Source organism: Dendrobates tinctorius, unplaced genomic scaffold, assembly GCF_039654945.1.
Source record: "Dendrobates tinctorius isolate UK_male_01 unplaced genomic scaffold, ASM3965494v1 ptg000001l, whole genome shotgun sequence".
Classification (NCBI taxonomy): Eukaryota; Metazoa; Chordata; class Amphibia; order Anura; family Dendrobatidae; genus Dendrobates; species Dendrobates tinctorius.
In genome coordinates, this window is record NW_027361669.1 from 11,814,505 (window position 1) to 11,839,296 (window position 24,792).

Genomic DNA, 24,792 nt, shown 5'->3' on the forward strand with positions numbered 1-24,792 from the left:
ACAGTATTATGGGCCCCCTGCTCCTCCATGCAGCACATTATGGCCCCCCTGCTCCTCATGGCAGCACATTATGGCCCCCCAGCTCCTCCATGCAGCACATTATGGCCTCCCCTGCTCCTCCATGGAGCACATTATGGCCCCCCGTGCTCCTCCATGCAGAATACTATGGCCTCCTCTGCTCTGGCACAGCTTCCAGCGAGCATGGTGATGAGAATGATATACTATTAAACTGCGTAGGCGACAACCATGGACCCCCAGAAAGCTATTTTTCCTCTCAGTGGGACCCCATCAGGTAGCCGGCACTTCCAGGGAGGATGGTGACGTAGTATTAGCACAGCATAGGGGCGACCACCGTTGCGTGGGGCCCCAGAAACCTATTTTTCCTCTCATTGGGGCCCCATCCCCAGGGAGGGTGCAGAGACAGCAGAGCAGCTCACCACACCAGGCTAGCCAGCTCTGCACAGGGCAGGCCACAGGGCAGGAGTCAGACAGAGGGAGCCCGGCAGAGAGCACACAATCACACACCACCACAGAGCGGGGCCCGGGCCGGCACTGCAGGACAGTGGGAGTCGGGAGCCGGCAGAGCTGCATGACCGAGGAGGAGGACACTGGACACACTGAGCAGGCCGCAGGGCTGCAGGAGTCAGACAGGGAGCTTGGCAGAGAGCACACAACAGCACCACCACCACACAGCCGGGCCAGCACTGTAGGACAGCGGTAGTCGGGAGTCGGCAGAGCTGTATGACCGAGGAGGAGGACACTGGACACACTGAGCAGGTTGCAGGGCTGCAGGAGTCAGACAGGGAGCCTGGCAGAGTGCACACAACAGCACCACCACAACACAGCCGGGCCAGCACTGTAGGACAGCGGTAGTCGGGAGCCGGCAGAGCTGCATGACCGAGGAAGAGGACACTGGACGCACTGAGCAGGCCGCAGGGTTGCAGGAGTCAGACGTGGAGCCCGGCAGAGAGCACACAACACCACCGCCACACAGTCGGGCCGGCACTCTCCGGCACTGCAGGACAGCGGTAGTCGGGAGCCGGCAGAGCTGCATGACCGAGGAGGACGACACTGGACGCACTGAGCAGGCCGCAGGGCTGCCTGTAGGAGTCAGACAGGGAGCCCGGCAGAGAGTCCACCTCCACCACCACCACACAGCCGGCAGAGCAGAGAGAGTCCCCCACCCACCACCACACAGACACGGCCATCAGCCGAGGACATTGGACTAGTCTGTGTCACTGTGTGACTGTCTCCCGAGTCCCGGCCCTAGTGTTCCCTGCTGGACCCTTTCCCCTGCTATTTTATAGATTGATCGACTGACTAGTCACTAGTGTGACTCACTCACCGGACCCGCTGACAGGACGGCTCAGGGATTGCGGCAACACTACAGTCAGACAGACACGAGCGGGAGCAGCAGCACAGGATGAGCGCCGACAACGTCCTCTGCTCTGTGTGCTGGCGCTGGAGAGGAAAGAAACGCGGGACGGTGACTCACCGCCCGCACGAACCACTGCAGACAGCAGAAGGACCAGGTCAGGCGGCGGTCAGGGCCCAGGAGAGTGACTCACCGTCACGTGACCAGACACAAACAGTGACTGTCAGGAGCCGCCGCCGCTGGAGACAGCCAGCCAGGGAGCCGCCACCCGACCGCTCGCACAACCTAAAAAGTAAAGTGCACGCGCGCTCTTACATTTAAAGGGGCAGGATTCAGAAATCTAAAGGGCCCCCCGCGACCCTCAGGGCCCACTGGCACCGGGCATTTACCAGGTAGCCCGCCAGGCCAGACCGATCCTGCCCCTGAGCCTCCCTCCCCTCCGTTATACTCAGTCACCTCTCTCCAGTCTTTGTCTCTTGCAGCCCCCGGCCGGTGCTTGTTTCATCTTCTCAATCCATTCTCATCTCAGTGCTGTTCTACTTCTTCTTGCTTTCAGCATCCACGTGGTGCCGCTCATTACATATTAGCATATGTAATGAGCCGCTCATTACTTATGTGCATAGGTAATGAGCGGACGCTGAAAGCAGGAAGAACTGCGCTGAGAACTGAAGATGGAATAATCACGGGGCCCGGGGCTGCCTGCAAGTGCAAGAGACATGCTAGGGGAGGAGTTGTAGTTAATTGCACTACCCGGGTAGCGCCGATAGGAGCCGGGGACCCGGACCCCTATATGGGCCGGGCCCCAAAGCAACCGCTTTGGCTGCTACCCCGGTAGTTACGCCACTGGTCCAGATGATTAAAATATCATCAATGAAGCGGTAGTAGGCCAGAGGCCTGATGGAACATGAGGACAAAAAGTCACTTTCAAGCTTTTACAGGAGACTGGCACAGCTATGGGAAGTAAAATGGCTCCACAGTAGGCAAATTGTTGTGAGTTCATTTTCCCCTTCACCATTGAGGTCTGAGGAACTCCCTCTTCTGGTGAAGGAAGGTAGTGAGGCTGATTACCAAGCACCTGGGCAGGATGATGATGACTGGGTGACGGGAATTACTGACTGGATATAAGGCAGCCGACGCCCTTCTGCCTTGCTGGTGATCTCTCTGAGGGATTCTAGGAGACCAGTCTGATTCCTGCTCCTCAAAAGCTAAGTTTTCTGCTCTACTTTTTGCATTTGCGTTTTGGTTTTGTTTTGCACTTTGTTCCTTGATTTCTGCCATTCCCTGCTGGGGTGAGCTGAATTCCTTTTTGCTCTGTCTTCAGAAAATACCTGAGTACTGATATAGTCTTTTTGAAGCCTAGCGTCTTCAGGGCTTTTTTCCCTATCAGCTGTTGGCTGTTGTTTTGAGAGGGTTTTGGCGGATTACAGACAGCAGCTTGTCTATCCTGTCCTATCTAGTTAACTTGGGCCCCATCATTTGCTCAGCCTATCTTTCTATCTGTGTGAGTGTTTTTTCATCTTGCTTCACCGTCATTATATGTTGGGGGCTGCCTATTGCTTTGGGGTCTGCTCTGGGGCAGTTTAGATTTCCCTTTCTGTCTTTAGTCTATGTAGTTCTCCGGCTGTGATCGAGGGGTCTAGGGCACCGTAGGAACCCCCCACGGCTAATGCTAGTTGTTGTTGATAGGTTCAGGGGTCTGCAATCCAATAGCTGCCAACTTCTCTGGTTTTCTGGACTTAGCTAGTATTTCTGTTTTTGCCTCCTACGGTGACTCATTCATAACAGCAAATCTTTTCATGGCCAAGCTTGAAATTACAAGGGCAACCAGAATATCAAGGAATCACCTGCTACATTACAAAGCTAAAGAAGAGAATAACCGGGTGCCTCTAGTGGTCACCTACAATCCAAGTCTGGAGGTGCTAAGGGGAGCTGCACGGAAATTACTACCTTTACTGCTGAAAGATGCCCGATTACAATCCATATTTCCAGCCCCCCCCACTGCTGTGTTTTAGGCAGCCCCCAAATTTAAGAAGCATAATTGTCAGAAGCTCCCTGTCCTCTCCAACAGCTGCAGGAACCTTTCCTTGCAACCAGAAAAAATGTAAAACCTCTCCATTTATAATGACCATGGACAAGATAAAGATCCCCAACTCACATCAGGACTACATGATACCAGGTACGTTCAGCTGCATCACATCTAATGTGGTGGACTTAATTATTTGTACTAAATGTCCAACTGGGAGTCTGTATGTGGGGGAGACCGGGCAAAAACTGAGAACAAGGATGAATTCTCATCTCCACACAATAAGAGAAAAAAGAATGGATCTACCTGTGGCAAAACATTTTTGCATCCCTGGTCATAGCATGATGGACATTAAATTACTTGTATTAAAAGATAACTTCAAGTCTCAGAGAGAGCGAAGAATCTCTGAGTACAAATTTATGAAAACTTTCGACACATTCAGTGCAGGCATTAATGTGTCACATGGATTTATGTCTTTTTACATCAATTAAGGAATTTGCTCCTCAGACCTTCTGGGGTCATCACAACACAGAACCAGACCGACAATGAGAGGGCAATAAAACCTTCACACTGCTTATCTATGAACTGCTTCAATATTTATGCTTATCTCTCTCCCATAATGACTATTCCGCTTCACATCACTTGTCTAAGGGTACCGTTACACCTAGCGATGCACCAGCGATCCCGACCAGCGATATGACGCGGTCAGGATCGCTGGTGCATCGCTAGGTGGTCGCTAGTGAGCTGCCACACAGGCAGATCTCACCAGCGACATCGCTGGGGACGGGGATCGCTACTTACCTGTCAGACGCAGCGATCCTGCGTCCTCCCACCCGCGTCCACGCGTCGCTCGTCGGCGCCACAGGAAGCGCCGCAGGAAGTGACCGACGAGGAATGGTCCAGGAGCTTCTCGCGCGATCAGCGATAACCAGCGGGGGAGCCGGTCGGAGGTAAGTATCACATGCAGCGATATCGCTAGCAATATCGCTGCAACGTCACAAAATCGGTGACTTTACACGATATTGCTAGCAATATCGCAGTGTGTAACGGGGGCTTTAGCTATTGGGTTATTTCTGTGCTCTTATCAACCCCAACTACCATTACCTCGATTGACACCGCACAAGGGCAATAGGGAAGAGCGAAGGCAAAGCATCAGAATTGGCGCATCTAATGTTATTCGCCAATTCTGGAGCGGCTGCAGGCTGCTATTTTTAAGCTGGAAAGGGCCCAATAATTAGGGACCTTCCTATTCTGACGTAATAAGCAACCAGCTGTCTGTTTTACCTTGGCTGGATACCAATAATAGGGGAGAGTCCAAGTTGTTTTTTTTTTCATTTATTAGGGTAAACAAAGCTAAACAACCTTTAGTGCCACATGAAAGGTACTAAAGGGTCCAAGTTTATATGTAGAGTGCTTGTGATATAGCTACAGGCTATCTATCTATTCTATTTATCTCTTATTACACCACTGCTGCCATAGAAGTGGACAGCGCAGGTTTACACAGGTGTAAGGCAGCAGTGGTGTAATGTGTGACACTACTCAGTCCACTTATATCGGAGTAGTGGTGTAATGTGTGATCCCGTTCTGTCTACTTCTGTGGGAGTAGTAATATAGTGGACAGGGCAGGGTCCCACATTACACCACTGCTCCCATAGAAGTGGAGGGACTGCTGTCACCATAAGTGTAGCTAGGGTTTTGGTTCAGGGGGGCCAAAATTCTGACTGGGCCCATAACTAGGTAACCCTGAATACAACTACAGTGGCGCAGCCTAATAGTGGATATAGTAGAACCTCAGCAGATGACCATGCTGTTACTAAAAAAAAAATCGATACAAAGACCAACATTGATGTTACCGCCATACAGTGACCATATTGTGGTAGATACCAGTGATGCAGAAGATATGGTAGATTACAGTACAGTTATAGTGACCTACAGCTGATGTTCTTTCTGATGGAATTGTTCACTTTTCATGTCTTTTCCAGCCTCCATATAGTATGATGCACTCCCTTTATGCCTCCATACAGTATAATGCACTCCCCATAGGCCTCCATACAGTATAATGCACTCCCAATAGGCCTCTATATAGCATAATGCACTCCCCATATGCCTCTATATAGTATAATGCATTCCCTATAGGCCTCCATATAGTATAATGCACTCCCCATAGGTTTCCATATAGTATAATGCACTCCCAATAATACTTCATGCAGTAGAATGCACTTCCCATAAACTTCCATACAATATAATGCACTCCCCAAAGGGAGTGCCATAAGTGCCATTATTCACAGGAGCTCTGTACACAACATACAGTGCCAGTTTACAGGTAATACAGTGATCATCAGTGACTTTATACAGAGGAGCTCTGTGTATAGTGTACAGGTAATGCAATCATATTATTCACAGGAGCTCTGTATATAGTGTATACTATACAGGAAATATGTGGATCACCAGTGACATATACAAAAGCTCTGTATATTGTGTATAGTTTACAGGTAGTACAGGAATCACCAGTGACATTATACACAGGAGCTCTGTATATAGTGTACAGGTAATAGAGTGATCACCAGTGACATTATACACAAGAGCTATGTATATACTATATTCATTGATTGACCAGTTATGTCCCTAGTTGAAGTCTTTCATCTTTTCTACTTCATCCAGTTCAGTCCACCATCATTCCTTCCAACCATGAATCGTCTCTGCAGAAATAAACACAGTTATCTAGACTAGCGCTTGCAGAGCACATTACTATTTTCCCAACTTCTACAATACACCAGATTAAGAAAAAAAGGGGACCTAGTGCCACCCTGCACAGTAACAGGACCCCTCACATTGAAAATAGTAGCCTCAAAAATAAAATACATCACAGAAGTAATAATAGCACTTAATTAGTCCCTATAGTAATAATATCCCCCATCCTGGCCCCCATGTATCTCATTCCGGGCTCCAGCCATATGTTCTTCCATCCTGGACCAATGTGTCTCCATTCTGACCCCAGGTGATGTCCCATCCTACCCCATCTGTCTCCATCCTGCCCCATATGATCTCCCATTCTGCCCCATGATCCTGCCCAATGTGTCCCATGATCCTGCCCCATCTCACCCATGATCCTGTCCCATCTCTCCCATTATTCAACACCATCTGTCCCATGATTCTGCCTCATCTGTCCCATGATCCTGTCTCATCTGTCTCCATCCTGCCCCATGTGTCCCATGAATCTGCCCCATGTGTCCCATGATGCTCCATCATCTTTCTCAATCCTGCCCAATGTGTCCCATGATCCTGCCCCATGTTAGTTTGTGGCTAATATATATTAATGGTGTGGTACATATTTGTACTCAGTGGCGCAGTATGGGGGAAACAAATGTATGTATACAATATATGAGACCTTTTTATATTTATGGTTGCGGTGATCACTGTGACAAGATGGGTTGTGGCTGGAAGATGTCGACATGAAAGTCTGACCAGATAGAGAAGAAACAACAGAAAAAGGCTCTGATCAGATGAGACATCAGCTGTCTCTGGATGTAATTAATCTTTATACTGTGTGACTTGGAGAAATACTGTTCCTTGTAAGGGTAAGTGCACACGTAGTTTTTAGGTTGTGCGGATTTTGTTGAAAAATCCGCAGGACAAAAGTCCTGCGCTGTGGTTTACCTGCGGATTAGCCTGCGGTTTTGCCCTGCGGTTTCTCACCTCACAATGGTGAAGGTAGGAAACCACAGCGAAATCCGCACAAAGAATTGACATGCTGCGGATTGCAACCCGCAGCAAATCCGCGCGGAAAAATCCGCAGCATGTGCACTGCGTTTCTTGAATTTCCATAGGAAATAAAGGTACTGTACAACGCAGCAGAATCTGCTGTGGACCCGCAGAGCCAAATCCGCTGCGGATCCGCAGCAGAATCCGCAGCGTGTGCACATGCCCTAAAACAGCTTCCCTTAGGTCACATTCTTACACTACATTCATTTGAAAATTCCATGTGCTTCCTATTTTTTTTATTTAGCAGTACATGGACTCAGAGTTTCACAGATCCATTCTCATATCCGTGAAAATCACATATCTGAGAATGAGATCTGTGAGACTTAGAGCATGTCTCTTTCTGGTATAATTTTGAGGAACAGAATAGGACATACTCTTTTGGTGTGTGTACTGTCCAAGAAAAAAAATTGTGCAGCACACTGACACTTCACACAGATACAGGAATGTAGCCTTATTATGTATAGTACAGTCCCTTAGTATATAGTGTACTTTCTTGTTATGTATAGCGCGATCTTTTAGTATATACGTAGTGTACATTCTTGTTATACATTCCGCCGTCCAGGGCCGGAGTAACTGCCTAGGGCCCCCACTACCCCAGGGGTCCCAGTGGAATGGCATTAATAGTGGCAGACCACGCAGCCGCTATGGGGCCCATGAGTCAGAGGGCATGGTGCCAGCGCCCACATTCCATTCAATTGTATTGGCATCATAGATACTGATACAGTTGAAAGCAATGATGGAGGAGAGAGCGTCATGTGAAGTTCACTCTCTCATCACCCCCCTCTGCCTCTGAGAAAGCGGGTGTGATGACATCATCATGCACCACACTGTTCCGGGCAGTGGAGCTGCTGAGGTGAAGAGATGTGCTGCAGTGGGGAACAAGTACAGGTGCGTATTGTATTTATTTATGTGGGCTGCATTACAATCTACGGGGGGGCTGCATTACATTCTATGGAGGTTGCCTGCATTGCATTCTTTGAAAGGTACGGTGCAGTACATAGCGAGAGGGAGATAGTGTTGTACATAACAAGAGAGGGCACAGTGTAAAAAGGGACCGTGTTGTATACAAAAAGAGAGGGCATTGTGTAATAAGGGATGGGGCTGTATAACAAGAGAGAGCACTGTGTAATAAGGGATGGCACTGTATATAACAAGAGAGCACTGTGTAATAAGGGATGGCGCTGTATTTAATGAGAGAGCACGGTGTAAAAAGGGACTTTGCTGTATTTAACAAGAGAGGGCACTGTGTAATATGGGATAGTGCTGTATATCACAAGAGAGGGCACTGTGTAATAAGGGCCAGAACTGTGTAATAAGGGACAGTGCAGTATATAACAAGAAAGGGCACTGTGTAATAAGGTACAGCGCTGTGTATAACAAGGGAGGGCACTGTGTAATAAGGGACGGTGCTGTATTTAACAAGAGATGGCACTGTGTAATAAGGGAAGCTGCTGTACATAACAAGAGAGGGCACTATGCAATAAGGGACAATGCTTTATCTTACAACAGAGGGCACTGTGTAATAAGGGACAGTGCTATATATAACAAGAGCCAGCACTGTGTAATTAGGGATTGCGCGGTATATAGCGAGAGTGCACTGTGAAATAAGGGGTAGCTATATACATAATGAGAGGAGACTATGATATATATATATCATAGCTCCCAAGCCTCCCGTTTTCCGTGGGACAGTCCCGTTTTTGCTCCACCCATGCGCTGTCCCGCACAGGAGTCTATTTGTCCCTCACTGCAGGGAGATAAGCCGCAGCCCCCCAACCATGCAGCCCATCCTCGCCCTCCCGTAGACCCACCGCAGCCCTCACAGCCTGCAACAACATTGCTAGGCTGGCTGCTCTCTTCTGTGGCCCAGGACCTGTGATGAGGTCACAGGAGGGGAGGAGTCTGCAGGACTTTGCTGTGCTGGTTGTCATGGAGGCCATGGAGGCACTGCTGGATGAGGGAAGTTTCTGTGTGGGGTCGGGGGGGTTTATAGTGTGGATGTAGCAGAGCCGTGTGTATGAGGTGTACGGAGCAGAGACGTATATGTACAAGGTGTACAGAGCGCAGCTGTGTGTGTACGAGGTGTGCGGAGCGGAGCCGTGTGTGTATGAGGTGTATGGAGCGGAGCCGTGTGTGTACGAGATGTACGGAGCGGAGCCGTGTGTGTACGAGGTGTACGGATCGGAGCCATGTGTACAAGGTGTAAGGAGCGGAGCATCGTGTGTACGAGGTGTATGGAACAAAGCCACATGTGTACAAAGTTTACGGAGTGGAGCCATGTGTGTATGTTTACAGAGCGTGGCTGTGTGTGTACAAGGTGTACGGAGCAGAGCCGCATGTGTACGAGGTGTACGGAGCGGAGCCGTGTGTGTACGAGGCATACAAAGCCGAACCCTGTGTGTATGAGGTGTGCGGAGCCATGCATGTACAAGGTGTATGGTGGGGAGCATTCATGCCTCCCAACCATCCTGGATCCAGCAGGACAGTCCCGATTTTGAGTCTGCCCCACTGCCCTGGCCGGGAGGTTACTCGGACACAGGAGTACACGGCGGAGCACATTAAAATTCGCATGTGACACTCCACCGGAAGTGACGTGCTGGAAGCTGACCGGAAATGAGGTAATTTCGGGAGGAGATTGTGACGGAACCATGGAGGCACTTCAGGGAATACTTCAGATCCATCACAGTGTCCTCCTCCGACAGCGTAGACAGCGGGATCACCTTGGACTCGGGGATGTTGGCCATGTGAGCGGATCATGATATGTCCTGCATCAGGAGGCTCAGGTGGGCACTACAATGTGAGCCGGGCTGCTATAGTATCTTTATAGAATCTTTATTTCTTTTTCTATTTCTCTCTCTTCTTTCTTTCCCCTCTTCCTTTCTCTCTGTTTTCTTTCGCTGTTCTTTCTTTTCCCTCTTTATTTCTGTCTCTAATCTATCTTTCTCTCTGTTCTTCCTTTCTCTCTCTGTTCTTTCTTTCTGTTCTCTTTCTTTCTCTCTCCCTTTGTTCTTTCTTTCCCCTTTCTTTTTTCTGTCCTCTTTCTTTCTGTCTGTTGTTTCTTTCCCCTCTTTCTCTCTCTCTGTTCTTTCTTTCCCCTCTTTCTCTCTCTTCTCTCTCTGTTCTTTCTTTCCCCTCTTTCTCTCTCTAATCTTTCTTTCTTTCTGTTCTTTCTCGCTCTCTCTGTTCTTTCTTTCCCCCTCTTTTTTTCTCTCTCTATTCTTTTTTCCCTTTCTCTCTCTCTCTCTGTTCTTTCCCCTCTTTCTTTCTCTGTTCTTTATTTCTTTCCCCTCTTTCTTTCTCTCTCCCTCTCTGTTCTTTCCCCTTTGTTTTTTCTCTTTCTCTGTTCTTTCTTTCTCTCTCTGTTCTTTTTTTCTCTCTGTTCTTTCTTTCCTTTTTTTTTTCTCTTTTTTCTGTCCCCTCTTGTTATCTGTTATTTCTTTCTCTTTTCTTTCTTTCCCCTCTTTCTCTCTCTGTTCTTTTTCTCTCTCTGTTCTTTCTTTCTTTCTCTATGTTCTTTCTTTCCCCGCTTTCTCTCTCTGATCTTTCTTTCTCCTCTTTTTTTCTCTTTATCTCTCTGTTCTTTCCCCTTTCTTTCTCTCTCCCTCTCTGTTTTTTCCCCTTTGTTTTTTCTCTTTCTCTGTTCTTTCTTTCTCTCTGTTCTTTCTCTCTCCCTCTCTGTTCTTTCTTTCCTTTCTTTTTTTCTGTCCCCTTTTTATCTGTTCTTTCTTTCTCTGTTTCTTCCCCTCTGTTCTTTCTTTCCCCTCTTTCTCTAATCTTTCTCCTCTTTTTTCTCTCTATCTCTTTTCTTTCTTTCCCATCTTTCTTTCTTTAATCTTTTTCTTTCGCGCTCTCTGTTCATCCTTTTCCTCAGTACTAGTCAATGTGCCAACAGTACCAGCCACTGTGCCCATAATGCCAGCCACTGTGCCCTCAGTACCAGTCAGTGTGATCAGCAGTGCTAAATGGGTGCAGTTGGGGTGTGGACATGGGTGTGACTAGTTACTAAATGGACGTGTTCAGGGGTGAGGCGCAGAATTTGCTTTGTCCCTCTTTCCCTTCTTCAAAAGTTGGAAGGTATGTATATATATATAGATATCTGTAGCTTGGTCACCATAAAAGGAGGGGGGCACAAACACATTTCTTGCACAGGGGCCCCCTGCTGTGTTCGCCCCTCTCTAATGGTAAATGACTCAGGTACCGGCCCCCTTCTTTTCCACTTAGTGCAGATGCTTCTGCTGACTCTATGACAGAGCAAAACATTCAGCAGCTGATCCCCCTCCTGTGGGGCCCTGTGTACACGATGTATTATCCCCTGTGGAGCTATGTATGGGCTCCTCCCGCCTGGTAGCTCTTCCGCCCATTAGAGGTAGTTCTGTCACCGCTGGCACTTGGGAGGCGTGGCTACAAGTAGAGTTACCCAATCAGCGCGCAGCTCTCCTCCTACTACCACTATATCACGGCTGCTCGCGGTGCCGCTCTGTTTACGTTTTGGCTGTGCCGAGCGCCGCCTTGTACCGGGCAGAGGGAGCTTAGTATGGACGAGGTCATAGTCTTAAGCTTCTCGGATGAGTCGGAAGAAGACTCGCCCACATCGAGGAGGCGGCAGCGGATGCCTGCACAGGTGCGTACTCTGAGGCGGCGGTGCCCGGGGCTGCTGCCACTCCTTATGGGAAACGAAAGTGAAAGTAGCTGCGGCTGCTCAGCGAGGAGCATGTCCCACACTGGGTATGGCTGTCCGGCGGAGGGCTCCGCTCCGCTGGTGGTCGCTGTCCTGGTCACTGCATGGGTCTTGCACCAGGGTGCGATGTATTCGCCCTCCGGAGCCAGCACTGTATCTGCTGCTGGGACACCTGAGGACGGGTTTATCGTACTTTACAACGAGTGGGGAAAATGGGGCAAGGTGGAGGAGAGAACATTTCACCATACGTTGTTTTTCAATAACTATTGATGTGACTTGTGTTGTATGATACAGCGTCACACCCACTGCCCTTCCTGATTGTGGCCACATACCATGATCCATAGTAATACTGCTATTAGCAGCACGTAAGGAGAGCTTGCGCTGAAGGGATCGTTGCGGACGGGGTAGGGTGAATGGCACATCCCTTATGCTGCAGCCTGCAACTCATTCCAAAGCCCCTTCTCAGGGCTAATGATGTGTTTCCTCTTAATCCTGAAATTGCTCTGATTACACCATTTTTACTGCAGCAGTTGTGCATCAAGATCATAGTCAGACTTGGTTGGGCCTCGGTCTCATTTCCGTAGTGCTCCTGCAGTGTAATACATGTGAGGTGGGCAAATTTTCCTGCAATCCGAATACTGCAAGTTTTTTCAGCAGTGAAATTTTATACTGCATTTATTGTGCTCCAGTTGTGCCTCAAAGCAAAAAACTTGTTTAATTAGAACTAGCATCTCTGATACTGCAGCTTAAGAAGCTTATCTGAGGTGGGCCAGTCTTCCTGGCAAGTTCCTGCCATTGTTGAACTGCAGCGCTTTCTCAATCGGGATATATTATATGTAATGTAAATTGGGCAAGGCGTATGGTAAAGGACGGGTAAGTGGATGTGATGATGACCACAGAGGCCTAGGCCATGGGCAATGTCAACCTGTGCCTTCTGCAGGAGCTCAACACACATGTTGATTTTGCTTTCTGCCCCACTTTGTAGGGCAGTGCAGAACATCGCTCTTTAACCCCTAAACAACCCATGACGCCCCCGTAGGCATCATGCTATAAATAGCGTTCCTGCGGGTTGGGTGACCGGGGTCACTGAAAAGTCACCTGACCCGCACACAGAGGACACTCTATGGTTAATCCCAGGGGGCGTGGCTTAGCCCCCTTGTGCCTACAATCGCTCTGATTGGCTGTTTCACTTTTAACAGCCAACCAGAGCGATTTGTAATATTTCACCAATGAAATTAGGTGAAATATTACAATCCAGCCATGGCCGATACTGCAATAGCATCGGTCATGGCTGGACACCGACCCCTCCCACTGACTAGCGGGGCCCATCGGCCACCGATCGGCGGCGATCGGTCGCCGCCATCATCTGCTCCCCCTTCCCTTCCTATCGCTCCCCCCCACCTTCAGATTCCCCCCCCCCTTCCTATCGCTCCCCCCCCTTCAGATTCCCCCCCCCCCCCCCCCCCCCCCCGGTACCACCGATATCCTGCTGTGGCTCCCAGTGTCCCGCCGTCCGGAATCCGGAACATGGGAGCCGCCATCTTGCAAAATGGCGGACGCATGCGCAGTGCGCCTGCCATTGTCCAAGATAGCGGCACCCATGAATTTGCCGGCTGTCCATTCATTTTGATCACTGTGATAAGCTCTCAGTGATCAAAATGAAGAAAACGTAAATACACCCCCCGTTTATCACCCCCATAGCCTGGCGCAAATAATAAAATAAAAAAATATATATTTTTTTCCGGTTAGGGCTGGAATTAGGGTTAGGGCTGGAATTAGGGTTAGGGCTGGAATTAGGGTTAGGGCTGGAATTAGGGTTAGGGCTGGAATTAGGGTTAGGGCTGGGTTGGGATTAGGGGTAGGCTTGTGGTTAGGGTTAGAGTTGGGATTAGGTTTAGGGGTGTGTTGGGGTTAGAGTTGGGATTAGGTTTAGGGGTGTGTTGGGGTTAGAGTTGTGGTTAGGGTTATGATTAGGGTTGGGTTAGTTAGCGGTGTGTTGGGGTTAGAGTTGGAGTTAGAATTGAGGGGTTTTGACTGTTTAGGCACATCACGGGGTCTCCGAACGCGACATGGCGCTACGATTTATTCCAGCCAATTTTGCGTTCAAAATGTCAAACAGCACTCCCTCCATTGCAAGCCCCGACGTGTGCCCAAACAGTTGTTTACACCCACATATGGGGTATCAGCGTACTCAGGAAAAATTGCAAAACAACATTACATCACTGTTTCTATAAAAGTGGACAGAGCGGGGTCGCGCGTTAAATCATTGCTCCCATAGAAGTGGACAGAACTGCGTGGGAGCAGTGCTGAATGCACGACCCTGCTGTCTCCTTTTATGGGAGGAGTGGTGTAATGTGATGGCAATTAGATGAACATCTCTGGGGCATATCACACATGATGGGCATTAGATAGTGTTCTTAGTTTAACGCTCCTGCAGAGACACTGATATAGCAGAGCTGAGTCAATAATCAGAGTGGAGCAGTGTGATTACTGTGCTTTGAACATGGTGGCAGGGGGCAGTGATAAGCAGCCTTCTGGTGGTCTACTACCATAAAGGCCCCGTCACACTAAGCGACTCACCAGCGATCCCGACACCGATATGAAGGTGTCAGGATCGCTAGTAAGTCGCTATGTGATCGCTGGTGAGCTGTCACACAGACAGCTTCACCAGCGATCAGCACAGCGATGCCGAGCGCCCGGCATCGCTGGCTATCGCTGTAGAAAATAGAATCAAAATAAAAAATAGTTATTCTCACCTTCCGACGTTCCGTTCAGCCATCCTGCCTCTCTCCACGCTCCAGTCCCAGTGATCCTTTGCACGAATGACCGCGAGATGTCACGGTCTCGAGGGATAAGTCTCGCGGTCATTCATGCAAAGGATCACTGGGACCGGAGCGTGGAGAGAGGCAGGATGGCTGAACGGGACATCGGAAGGTGAGAATAACTCTATTTTTTATTTTTATTATTTTTTTACTCCTGATCGCTGGTCTCCTGCTGTCACACACAGCGATGCGTGCTGGCCAGCGGGAGACCAGCGACAAAAGAAATGTCCAGAGATTTCTTGCAGCGATCAGCGATACCGGCAGGGGGGCCGCTCGCTGATCGCTGTAACACACAGCAATCTCGCTGGTGAGATCGCTGTTACGTCACTAAAGTTGTGACTCGGCAGCGATCTCGCTACCGAGATTGCTTAGTGAGACGGGGCCTTAAGGCTTCAAAAACAGCTCATTGCTGCCGATACGCTCCTCTGCCCAGATCTCTGCATTCCAGCACCACCTATCATGTTGTGCTAGATTGGAGTGGCTTCTGTGAGGCTCCTTCCAACAGCTCCACTGAAGATGTCTCACTGGTAAGTGACTATAATGGAGCAGCTGTAGTGAGGATCTTGCCTTAGCCTCCACACTAGACAGGTCATTGCTGAGGTGACAGGAGCTGCTGGAGTGGGGTCCTCACAGGACTTGGTATCTAGACAGGTCATCACTGACAGGACCCTAAAGGAGGTGATTCCAGGAGCTCCTCATACACACTCCTATCTAATCATGATTGAACTGGCTAGAATGTAGTTACTGGAGTGAGGAGCTCAAGTTATAATTATGTGCAGGAAGTAATGATTAAATCATACCAGCTTTATAAATTTAATGACTTTTTAATGTTCTTGGGGGGGGGGGGGGGGGGCGCTCAAGTTTTAGTTTACTCCATTAAATTGTACATTAATTTTCTTTTCAAATTATTTTTTTATTTAACTTGCACATTTCTTATCGCTTTTTGTAATATAAAAAAAATCACTCAGTGCTGATTGTTCGGTTTGCTAGAATGTGATTTTTCCCATGTGTACACAAGTCTTGGCACCACCAACATTTTGAGGAGTGGGAGCTTTGCCAGGAGGTGTGTGACAGCACAGCTGACAGTCACCATAAATTACATCACAAAAATGACCTAAATTTTGACAGAATAGTACAAGGTCACGGAAGGAAGCTTGTTGTAATTTAGGCCACTTTTGTGCTGTAAATTGATGACTTGTCAGCTGCACTGTCACTGTCTCACCATTTTCTGCAATGCCTTACCCACTCTAAAGGTACTGTCACACTTAGCGATGTACCAGCGATCCCGACTAGCGATATGACGCGGTCAGGATCGCTGGTACATCGCTAAGTGGTCGCTAGTGAGCTGCCACATAGGCAGATCTCACTAGCGACATCGCTGGGGACGGGGATCGCTACTTACCTGTCAGACGAGGCGATCCTGCGTCCTCCCGCCCGGCTCCACGCGTCGCTCGTCCTCACAGCAGGAAGCGCCACAGGAAGCTGACGACGAGAAACAGTCCTGAACGTTCTCGCGCGATCAGCGATAACCAGCGGGGGAGCCGGTCGCTGGTAAGTATCAGACACAGAGATATCGCTAGCAATATCGCTATAACGTCACTAGTTATAGCGATATTGCTAGCGATATCTCTTAGTGTGACATGCCCTTTAAAAATGGCGGTGTTGAGACTTTTCTACATATGGGGAGAGTCGAATTCCATTAAATCTGAATACTCAGGGCTATGTGTAACTCATTGTATCATGAAAAGCGATAAAAATGCAAAGAGCTTTCCTCACGCATCTCCCCACTGTCCCCACACAGTCCCAAAGGCTTCAGTCACACAAGACCAACATTATCCCCTTCCACCTGCAGCCACCCAACACGCAGCCCCACACAAGGAACATCACCCCCTTTTACCGAACAGTCCCCAGCATGCAGACTCATGCAAGTAACATGCCCACTTAACTGCACAGACCCCCCAGCATGCAGCGTCTTTATCATTGCCTTCTCCATGCAGCCCCAAAGCATGTAGCCCCACACAAGGAACACCAACTCCTTTCCTATGAAAGCCCCATACAAGTAGCCGCCCCATCCCTGAGCAAGTCTCCAACATGCATCCCTGGAAGAGTCACATCTCCATAGTGCAGCCCCCCATTCCTCTCTGGCCCACACAGCTTGCCTCCTCTCCAGCAGCCTCTGCATAACGCTGCTTCCTTGTGGAGGAGGGGCCCCTCACCCTCCTGTGATATCATCCCCATTGACAGGAGGAAACTGGGGCTCACAACATAGCTGTGGGTTTAAAAAAAAATGGTGCCAATCTCCTCGCATAGGTGTGACCTGGACAGCCCAAGTTAGCGTGCCGTATTTGAGGTAGCTGTTACATACCAGCAAATTGCAGCCCCCAGTTGAATAAAAATTTAAAGTGAATTTAATTTTGTATTAAAAGTAATTTATTATACAGTATAATCAATAATTATTAATACAAAAAATAAAAAATCATGGCACTTTCCTTTAAGTGAAAAAGAAGTGAAAGTGGTGTCCACATGATCACAAGTATGGAAATATGAGCGGTTTAGTGACAACGGCCACTTACTGACACACTGGAATCCTAACTGGGTACATTACAGTTCAGCATGTTACTGCCATATGATATGAATGTCAAAGATGGGCAAAATATATAAAGTTTTTGGTTTTTTTGCATCATTAAATGCCAGGCTAAAGGAGTTTAATAGTTTTCTGTAATTGTCTAAAACTTGTACCATTCTGCTGAAACAATCATGCCAGCAGTCCTTCATAGAATGGATTAGTAAATCCCCATAACATGTCCTGTTAATGGTAATTTGTTTTCCAGGATGTCATTGACTTGACTGGTGATGGCGAAGTATTTTCATATTTTTCAAGCTCAGATGATGTCATAGACTTGACTGGCCATGAAGAAGATTCATCGCATGGCTTTCTGCAGAATGCCATATCTGATTCTCCATGCACTAGCAGTTCTCTGTCTGAACATGGAAGGTCGGACCTTGGAAGGGAAGAGGTCAATAGCTCCTCTATGACCAAGTCTCGCAACAGAGAGAGTTGGGACTCTGATAACGAGTCAAGTGCGTGCAGCAGCATGTGCTCCTCCAAAAGTATGAGGAGCGGTCTACCCTATGATGACCTTCCTGAATCTATGGATGCAGACCTACCTTTGACTAGCAGCACGAACCATACAACTGTAAACTCTTCACATTTACAAGACAGTGCAGAAACCAATACCCAAGTACAACCAGTAAAGAGCTCCATCCCTGCTCCATTTGTGGCAATGCTGGAAGCTGCTGGAGGAGCCTCAGACTGCGAATCTGACCTGGTCAACAAGTCCCCCTTGCACTACGAAGAAGCCTCGAAAAGCAAATCCGACCTGGTCAACAAGTCACTGTTGTACAAACTTCGATACTTCAAGAAGCCTCCAGTTACTCATCATTTCTTTCCCCATAAGGTAATCACTATTTAATATGGGGTGCAGTATCTCGGCTTGTCAGTGGATTGAAATATTTCAGCTCATAACAGTGCATGGCATGAGTTTTTCTGGTGCTTTGCTTCGTATACCAGCACCAGTTTTTACTTCCTTTCAATGACAGCAGATAAACATTTTATGCTTCATGTCAAATGGACATGTTTATAACTGTTAATTACACACGAGGCTTTATTTACATACAACTGAAAAACTCTTGCACTTTGTATCAGTGTTTGTTTTTCATTGCAGAACTCGCAGCCAGCTCCAGTGCCGCTAACTCGTGTGAATCTGGTAAACAGCACCATAGAAGAAAGCTTCCACCCGGGCACCTTGTATTTCCTGTCGGAGTTTGTATCTGAAGCTCACTACCCCCCTAGAGACTTAATCAGTCATGTCATCAATTCTATTCTCCTGGGAGCAGAGGAACAAACAATCCGCCGTGAAGCTTATGAAATCCTCATGAAAGTTCAAAGGTCAGCGAAAGAACATGCTTTTAGAATTGAGATGTAGTTTCTGAATAAGTTCAAAAACCAAGTTTTGACAAGATATGGTCCTGTAGAAAGCCCTGAGGTGTAGGGAGGGACTGCTGGATATGTATTATAGCCCTTATACACATTAGACATTATTGGGTCTGTCCACCTTTAACTATTTCAAGACCACCCATTGACTTTAAACGTTTGCGCCATCTGTTCTATTCTGCATTGTAGAGCCGCTGAACATTTTTGGGGGCAAAGATTCGGCAGTTAAACAGACTCCCAACAGAAAAGGAGTATATAATTATCATGTCTACCTTCTTGATCACTGTATACACAGCGCTGAACAAGTGCTGTGTATAAAGAATAGGAAGCACTTACTGTACTTCCTCCTCCAGACCCAGCAATCATATCATCTTTAGGGCATCAGTAGAGATAGAAGCTGCAGGGTCCTGGAAGCAGTCAGCGTTACTGAACATAGAAAAGAGGGCTTTTCTCCTGTAACATGTTAATACACTAGCACCAGTTACAGTGGAAATCTGCAGTAAAACAAGTGTATTGTGCTCAAAGGTCCCATCTCTCCCCCTCCCCCCCCCCCCCCCCCCCCAAATGTCTTAGAAGACCTTATGGGGGCACAGTGTAAAAAAAGAGGAAAAAAACTGAAAGTATGGTGAATAATCAAAATATTAAGTTGAAATTGCTGTTTCTAACCATGACCACATTAAAGAAGGCCAATATATATAAAAAATAAGTTCTATGGTAAAGGGAAAATCTTTTTAAAATCGTTGGTTGTGTAGTTAATTTTTTTTTTTATAATTAATAGTGATTGGGGGGTGTGCTCGATAATATGTTCAAGTCCCTGCAGCTGCATGTCTCGTGGCTGTTAGACGCAACACATCTAGGGATAGCTTAACAAATGGGCAATCCCCACATGTGTTCTGATTGTTGAACAGCTGCGAGACTTGTAGCCATGGGGAATCAAACATAGTATTCAAGCACATGGAAGACACTCGGTTAGCACACCAGCAGGATCAGATAACACGTTATTAGAGCATGTTTGCGCATCATGAAGTGTATTGGTTTTTTCTTTTCCCTAATCTGCAACAAAAAAGAACTATGTAAAAATCAAGCCCTGTGTACCATGAAAGAGGCAAAAATTGTGGTAATATCTGAAATATTTTTTTTTTTTTTTTTTTAAAAGCCGTTAAAAGTGGATGTACAATAAAAGATGCCTGGTCGGGAATGTGAGAAAATGGCCTGCTGTGTATTATATTTAAATGCATGTATTTTGTGCTAAAAATCATTCTGAAATTAGATTTCATCACGAATTTTGCAGTTTTGCCTTAACAGACTGTCTTCCTGCACATTCAACTCTAATAGTCTGTGACTGAAGATCAGAGGTGTATCTAGGCTTTCTGGCACCCGGGGCAAGAATTCGGTCCGGCGCCCCCCCACACACACGCGATTTGCACACTTAGTCCTGTACCCATGAGCTGCTCTTCCTAATGTTCAGTGAAAAACTGAGAGAAGCAGGAAAAGAAGCTCGTTGTCACAGGACCATAAGTATGAAAGTCTCATATGAGTGAAGTGTCCATGTGATGACTGTTGGAACCTGCAGAGCTGAATCCTGACATTGCAGCTTCTGAATTCTCACAACAAATGCACTGCACACATTTAGGATTCTCCTGTACCGGTGGCAAGAGTACACGGTCATATATTAGCACATGTATGTAATTTTATATACTTCTGGCCACATTCCGACTAGATGTGCCCTGCCTCGCTCCGTTCATTTTCATTGAGTGAGGCCACGCATGTCTAGTCAGCATGTGACCGCATGTATGTAAATTACCGGCACGAGAGAATCCTAACAGCGATCAGTGAGCACTGTGAGAATTCAGAAGTCTGCAGTCACAAGGAATGACTGCAGACTCCGTACAAACCTGGAGAACCCCTTTAATGTTCCTAACAAATAAAAACATGAGAATTAGTCAGTATCACAAATAATATTTACATCCAGGTACCTTATAGATGACGTCATCTCTGGAGTCGTTCTTCTTTTCTTCTTCTTGTCCAGACCCCATGATGAGTTTTTTTTATCCACATCTCGTCTCTGCAGACTTCCATCTTCTCCTGTCTTCTGCAGCAAATCTCCACACGATGCCCTTAAAGATAGAAGTGTCATTATAATGCTCCTAAATAAAAATGTCTGCAATACACTGTCGCTTCACACTATTCCCCTCCCTCCTCATACTGTCTCCTCTAACATCTCTATGTTCACCATACTGTCTCCTCATATATTTACCCCCTCACTCTCTATACCAGTGATGGCGAACCTATGGCACGCGGCCTCGCCTCACTGATCCGGAGCTGCACTTCCTGCTTCTCACACGGTGCGCGGAGAGGTGTGTGGCCGCTGATGTGTGTTTGGCGAGTGTGGCCGCTGTGGTGTGTGTTTGTGTGTGGTGAGTGTGGTGTGTGTGTTTGTCAGTGATGTGGAGAGGACCAATGATGGGAGGGGGGGGGCCAGTGATGGGGAGAGGGACAATGATGGGGTGATGGGGTGGAGGAAATGATGGAGGTGGTGGAATGGGCAATTTCTACATGAAGGGGGTCATGATGAGGCATATTTCTACATGAAGGGGACAATGATGGGGCATTTGACATGTGTTGGCACTTCGTCATAAATAATTGGGTTTTAGGTTGCAGTTTGGGCACTCTGTCTCAAAGGTTTGCCGTCACTGCTCTATACTGTCTGCTCACACATACTCCTGACTCCCCATACTGTGTCTGCACATATCCCATCACCCTCACTCCCCCATACATTTTTTCCCATTGCTACTAACTGTGCCCACATACATTTACCCGTTCGCTCCCCATACTGTCTGCACCCATCCCCCATACTGTTTCCTCATACATACTATTCGTTGTGTCCTCAAATCTCCCCACACATTAAATCCCCCATCCCCACGCCAAATTAACCACATCCTTAAAGTACCCCCTCATCTCCACTCCAAATCTCCCCACACATAAAATACCCCTTTATCTCCACGCCAAATCTCCCCACACAAAAAGTACCCCCTCATCTCCACTCCAAATCTCCCCACACAAAAAGTACCCCCTCATCTCCACTCCAAATCCCTCCACACATAAAGTACCCCCTCACCTCCACTCCAAATCCCCCCTCACATAAAGTATCCCCTCTATAATGTCCTCAGATTTCTGTCCCCTTCTCCCCATATGTTTCTACACCACATGCATCTGTCTGCACCCATCCACCCATGCACTTCATATAGCGTCCCCGACCCCAACCATCCCTTCCTAGCCCCCAGAGCATGTCCTTACATTTCCACCATTGATCTTCGGTGTCTTCAGATCCATTACCCCGTCTGGAGCTGGAGTACTTACCACCAACCGCAACGCTGCCTGTGCCCTGTGTCTTTGCCTGTGAAGAGCCGGCGTGTGATCTCAGCAGCGTGATCATGTGACCTGATCACGCTGCTGACGCTTCATTCATGCAGAAGTGCTGGCGCCCAGCGGCGGTCAGAGTTTACAGCAACAAGTGAGTCACGTGTACTAGCTTCTGACACCTGAAGACGCTTGTACACAGTCACCGTCCGACGCGCAGCACTTTCTCTGAGCCGGCTGTCAGTTTGACAGCCCGCTCAGAGAACGGGAGAATCTGTGTGGGGGCGGCAGAATGCCGCCGACTGGGAGCCTCCTCCCTGGACCGCCGCATCAGGAGGCCCGATGGCGCCCCTCTGTCGGCTGCGCCCGGGGCAAATGCCCCGGCTGCCCCCCCCTGGATACGCCTCTGCTGTAGATCAGCTGAGAAAAGGGAAGAAAGTTGCTGTTAAACTGTCAGAATGAGCTCGCTGACAGAGGTCGGCCACAGTCTGTTAGTACACACTGATTAGCACGTCTGTCTATGTAATGGCGGCTGGTGGGGGAACAAGTGACCAATCAGCCTCCTCCATTTGTAAAAGACCTCACACGGGAAAGGTGCTGTGCGCTGTTGACATGCCCCTCCAGCAGTATCTAACATAAAAAAATTAAAAAAAATTCATACCATAAGATACGGCCTTCCCAAAACCCCGTCTGATGACAAATGCACAACAGCCACCCCCACACCTACCAGATTATGGAGGGGTTGGCTGCCTAGTAGAAAAAATTGCACATTGATATGGCTTGTGTAGGATGCCAGTCACATAGGTAAGTGTGATGCAATGTGTCTGGCTAGCAACCTATTGATGATACCCATTAATAGCAGGCGTGCTGCCCAGCACTATAATATGCACCACACAGGGACAGATGCCCTAATAGACCAAACCAACAGAGGCCTAGCTGCATCCTGCAAAAGATAAAGTGCAAAAAATTAATGCATATGATAAATACATTAAATGAGGTATTGTTTAATATTTTGGCCAAAATAGATATGCTTGCAAAGCACGTCAAGGATCCTCATGCTTGCGAGTCCTAACACTAATATCAAAAACTGCTAACATTAAAGAATTCAAAAAAGCACAACATGAGACGCGGCTTTCCCAAAACCCTGTCTGACAAACGTACATCTAGCAGGATGCAGCAGGCCTACACTAATATAGGCAAGGGGCGGCACAGGTGCAAACTACTGATAAACAGTCACCCCCACACCTACCTGCTGATAATACTATTGGTGTCATTAATAGGCTGCGAGCCAGACACAGTGCATCACACTTACCTGTGACTGGTGTCCTACTCAAGCCATATCAATGTGCAATTTTTTCTACTAGCCAGCAACCCCTCCATAATCTGGTAGGTGTAAGGGGTGGCTGTTTTTCAGTAGTTTGCACCTGTGCTGCCCCTTGCCTTTGTGGAGGATTGCTGCATCCTGCTAGATGTGCATTTGTTCATCAGACAGGGTTTTTTGGAGTTCGTATCTTATGGGATGTGGTGTGTTGTTTTTTTTTTTTTTTTGTTTTTTTTTTTTTTTTTTCCTCCAGAAGGAAATCAAAGCCTGTAAACTGAGATTTGGAGTGAAACTCAAATTGAGAATTTGTTTTTAGCCCAGATACATGCACTTAAAGTCTCCAAATGTGGCCAACCCTGTAATGGTGCTAAATACATAATTTATCACATAAGATTACTGGACATTTGGGTTACCAAGTCAAAATAACAACCTTTTGACCCTTGTTAAATCTACATTTTCCACGAATATTTATACAGCTCTGGCAAAAATTAAGACCACTACATAGTTTTATAAAAATCAGCTTCTCTACATGTCTGACAGCCATTCCAGTGTCAGTTGAATTCCAACCAGAGTACACCTCATTCTATTTAATGTGCTTCTGATTAGGTGATCACCTGAACCAAATCTTATTTAAGGAAGGAAAGTATAAAAAACCCTGCTGTAGTGTTCACAGTCCTCTTGCAATAGAACAAGCTGGATGGTAAAACAAGTGCTAGTAATAAACAAAAAGTAATAGGAATGAAAAAATAACTTTTAACCATGCCAAAGGAGTTGAAAAGTCTTGAGTGAGGCAAAGAAGGGCTCAATTCTGGCTTTACTAGCAGAGGGATACAGTGAGCGTCATGTTACCTCCATCCTTAAAATTTCTAAGACGGCAGTCCATTACAACAAGGTCAAGCAGCAGACATTGGGGACAATAAAGCCACAGACCGGCAAAGTGTGAAAACAACTCTCCACTGACTGGGATGACGTCATCTTATTCGAATGTCACTCGGCAACTGCATGATGACATCAAGTGACCTACAAAAGGAATGGCAAATGGCATGTGGGGGTGAAGTGCACAGCAAGAATAGTTTGTAACAGGCTCCTAGAGGCAGGGCTCAAGTCATATAGAAAGCTAGAAAAAAGCCTTTCATCAATGAGAGGCAAAAGAGAGGCAGGTATGAAGTTTGCCGAAGACCATAAGAATTGGACCATAGAGGACTGGAGTAAGGTAATCTTCTCGGAGTCTAATTTTCATTTTTGCTCAACACCTGGTCGTATAAGGGTTATATGCATTTCCAGGTCTCCGTCTAAGCCAGTGTCTTGCACCCACTGTGAACTTTGGTGGATCAGTGGTGATCTGGGGATGCTTCAGCAAGGCTGGAATTGGGCAGGTTAATCTTTGTGAAGGACATATGATTCAAGCCACATACAAGGTTATCCTGGAAAAACAGTTGATTCCTTCTGCTCAGGCAATG

The 24,792-nt window shown here is 47.4% G+C and overlaps 1 protein-coding gene across 6 annotated transcripts in view; it reads left to right on the top strand.

Annotated features, from left to right (window-relative positions):
* Positions 1 to 11,622: 11,622 nt before the first annotated feature.
* Positions 11,623 to 24,792, top strand: part of SIMC1 (SUMO interacting motifs containing 1) — a 126,004-nt gene continuing 112,834 nt past the window's right edge. For 5 of the 6 annotated variants that reach the window (XM_073566077.1, XM_073566079.1, XM_073566086.1 and 2 more), the window contains exons 1-3: positions 11,623 to 11,778; positions 17,489 to 18,115; positions 18,383 to 18,606. In XM_073566077.1, coding sequence (XP_073422178.1) covers positions 11,692 to 11,778; positions 17,489 to 18,115; positions 18,383 to 18,606 — 938 coding nt within the window. In that variant the 5' untranslated portion in view covers positions 11,623 to 11,691. The remainder of the gene's footprint in view (positions 11,779 to 17,488; positions 18,116 to 18,382; positions 18,607 to 24,792) is intronic. The other variant, XM_073566088.1, reaches the window with a different exon arrangement.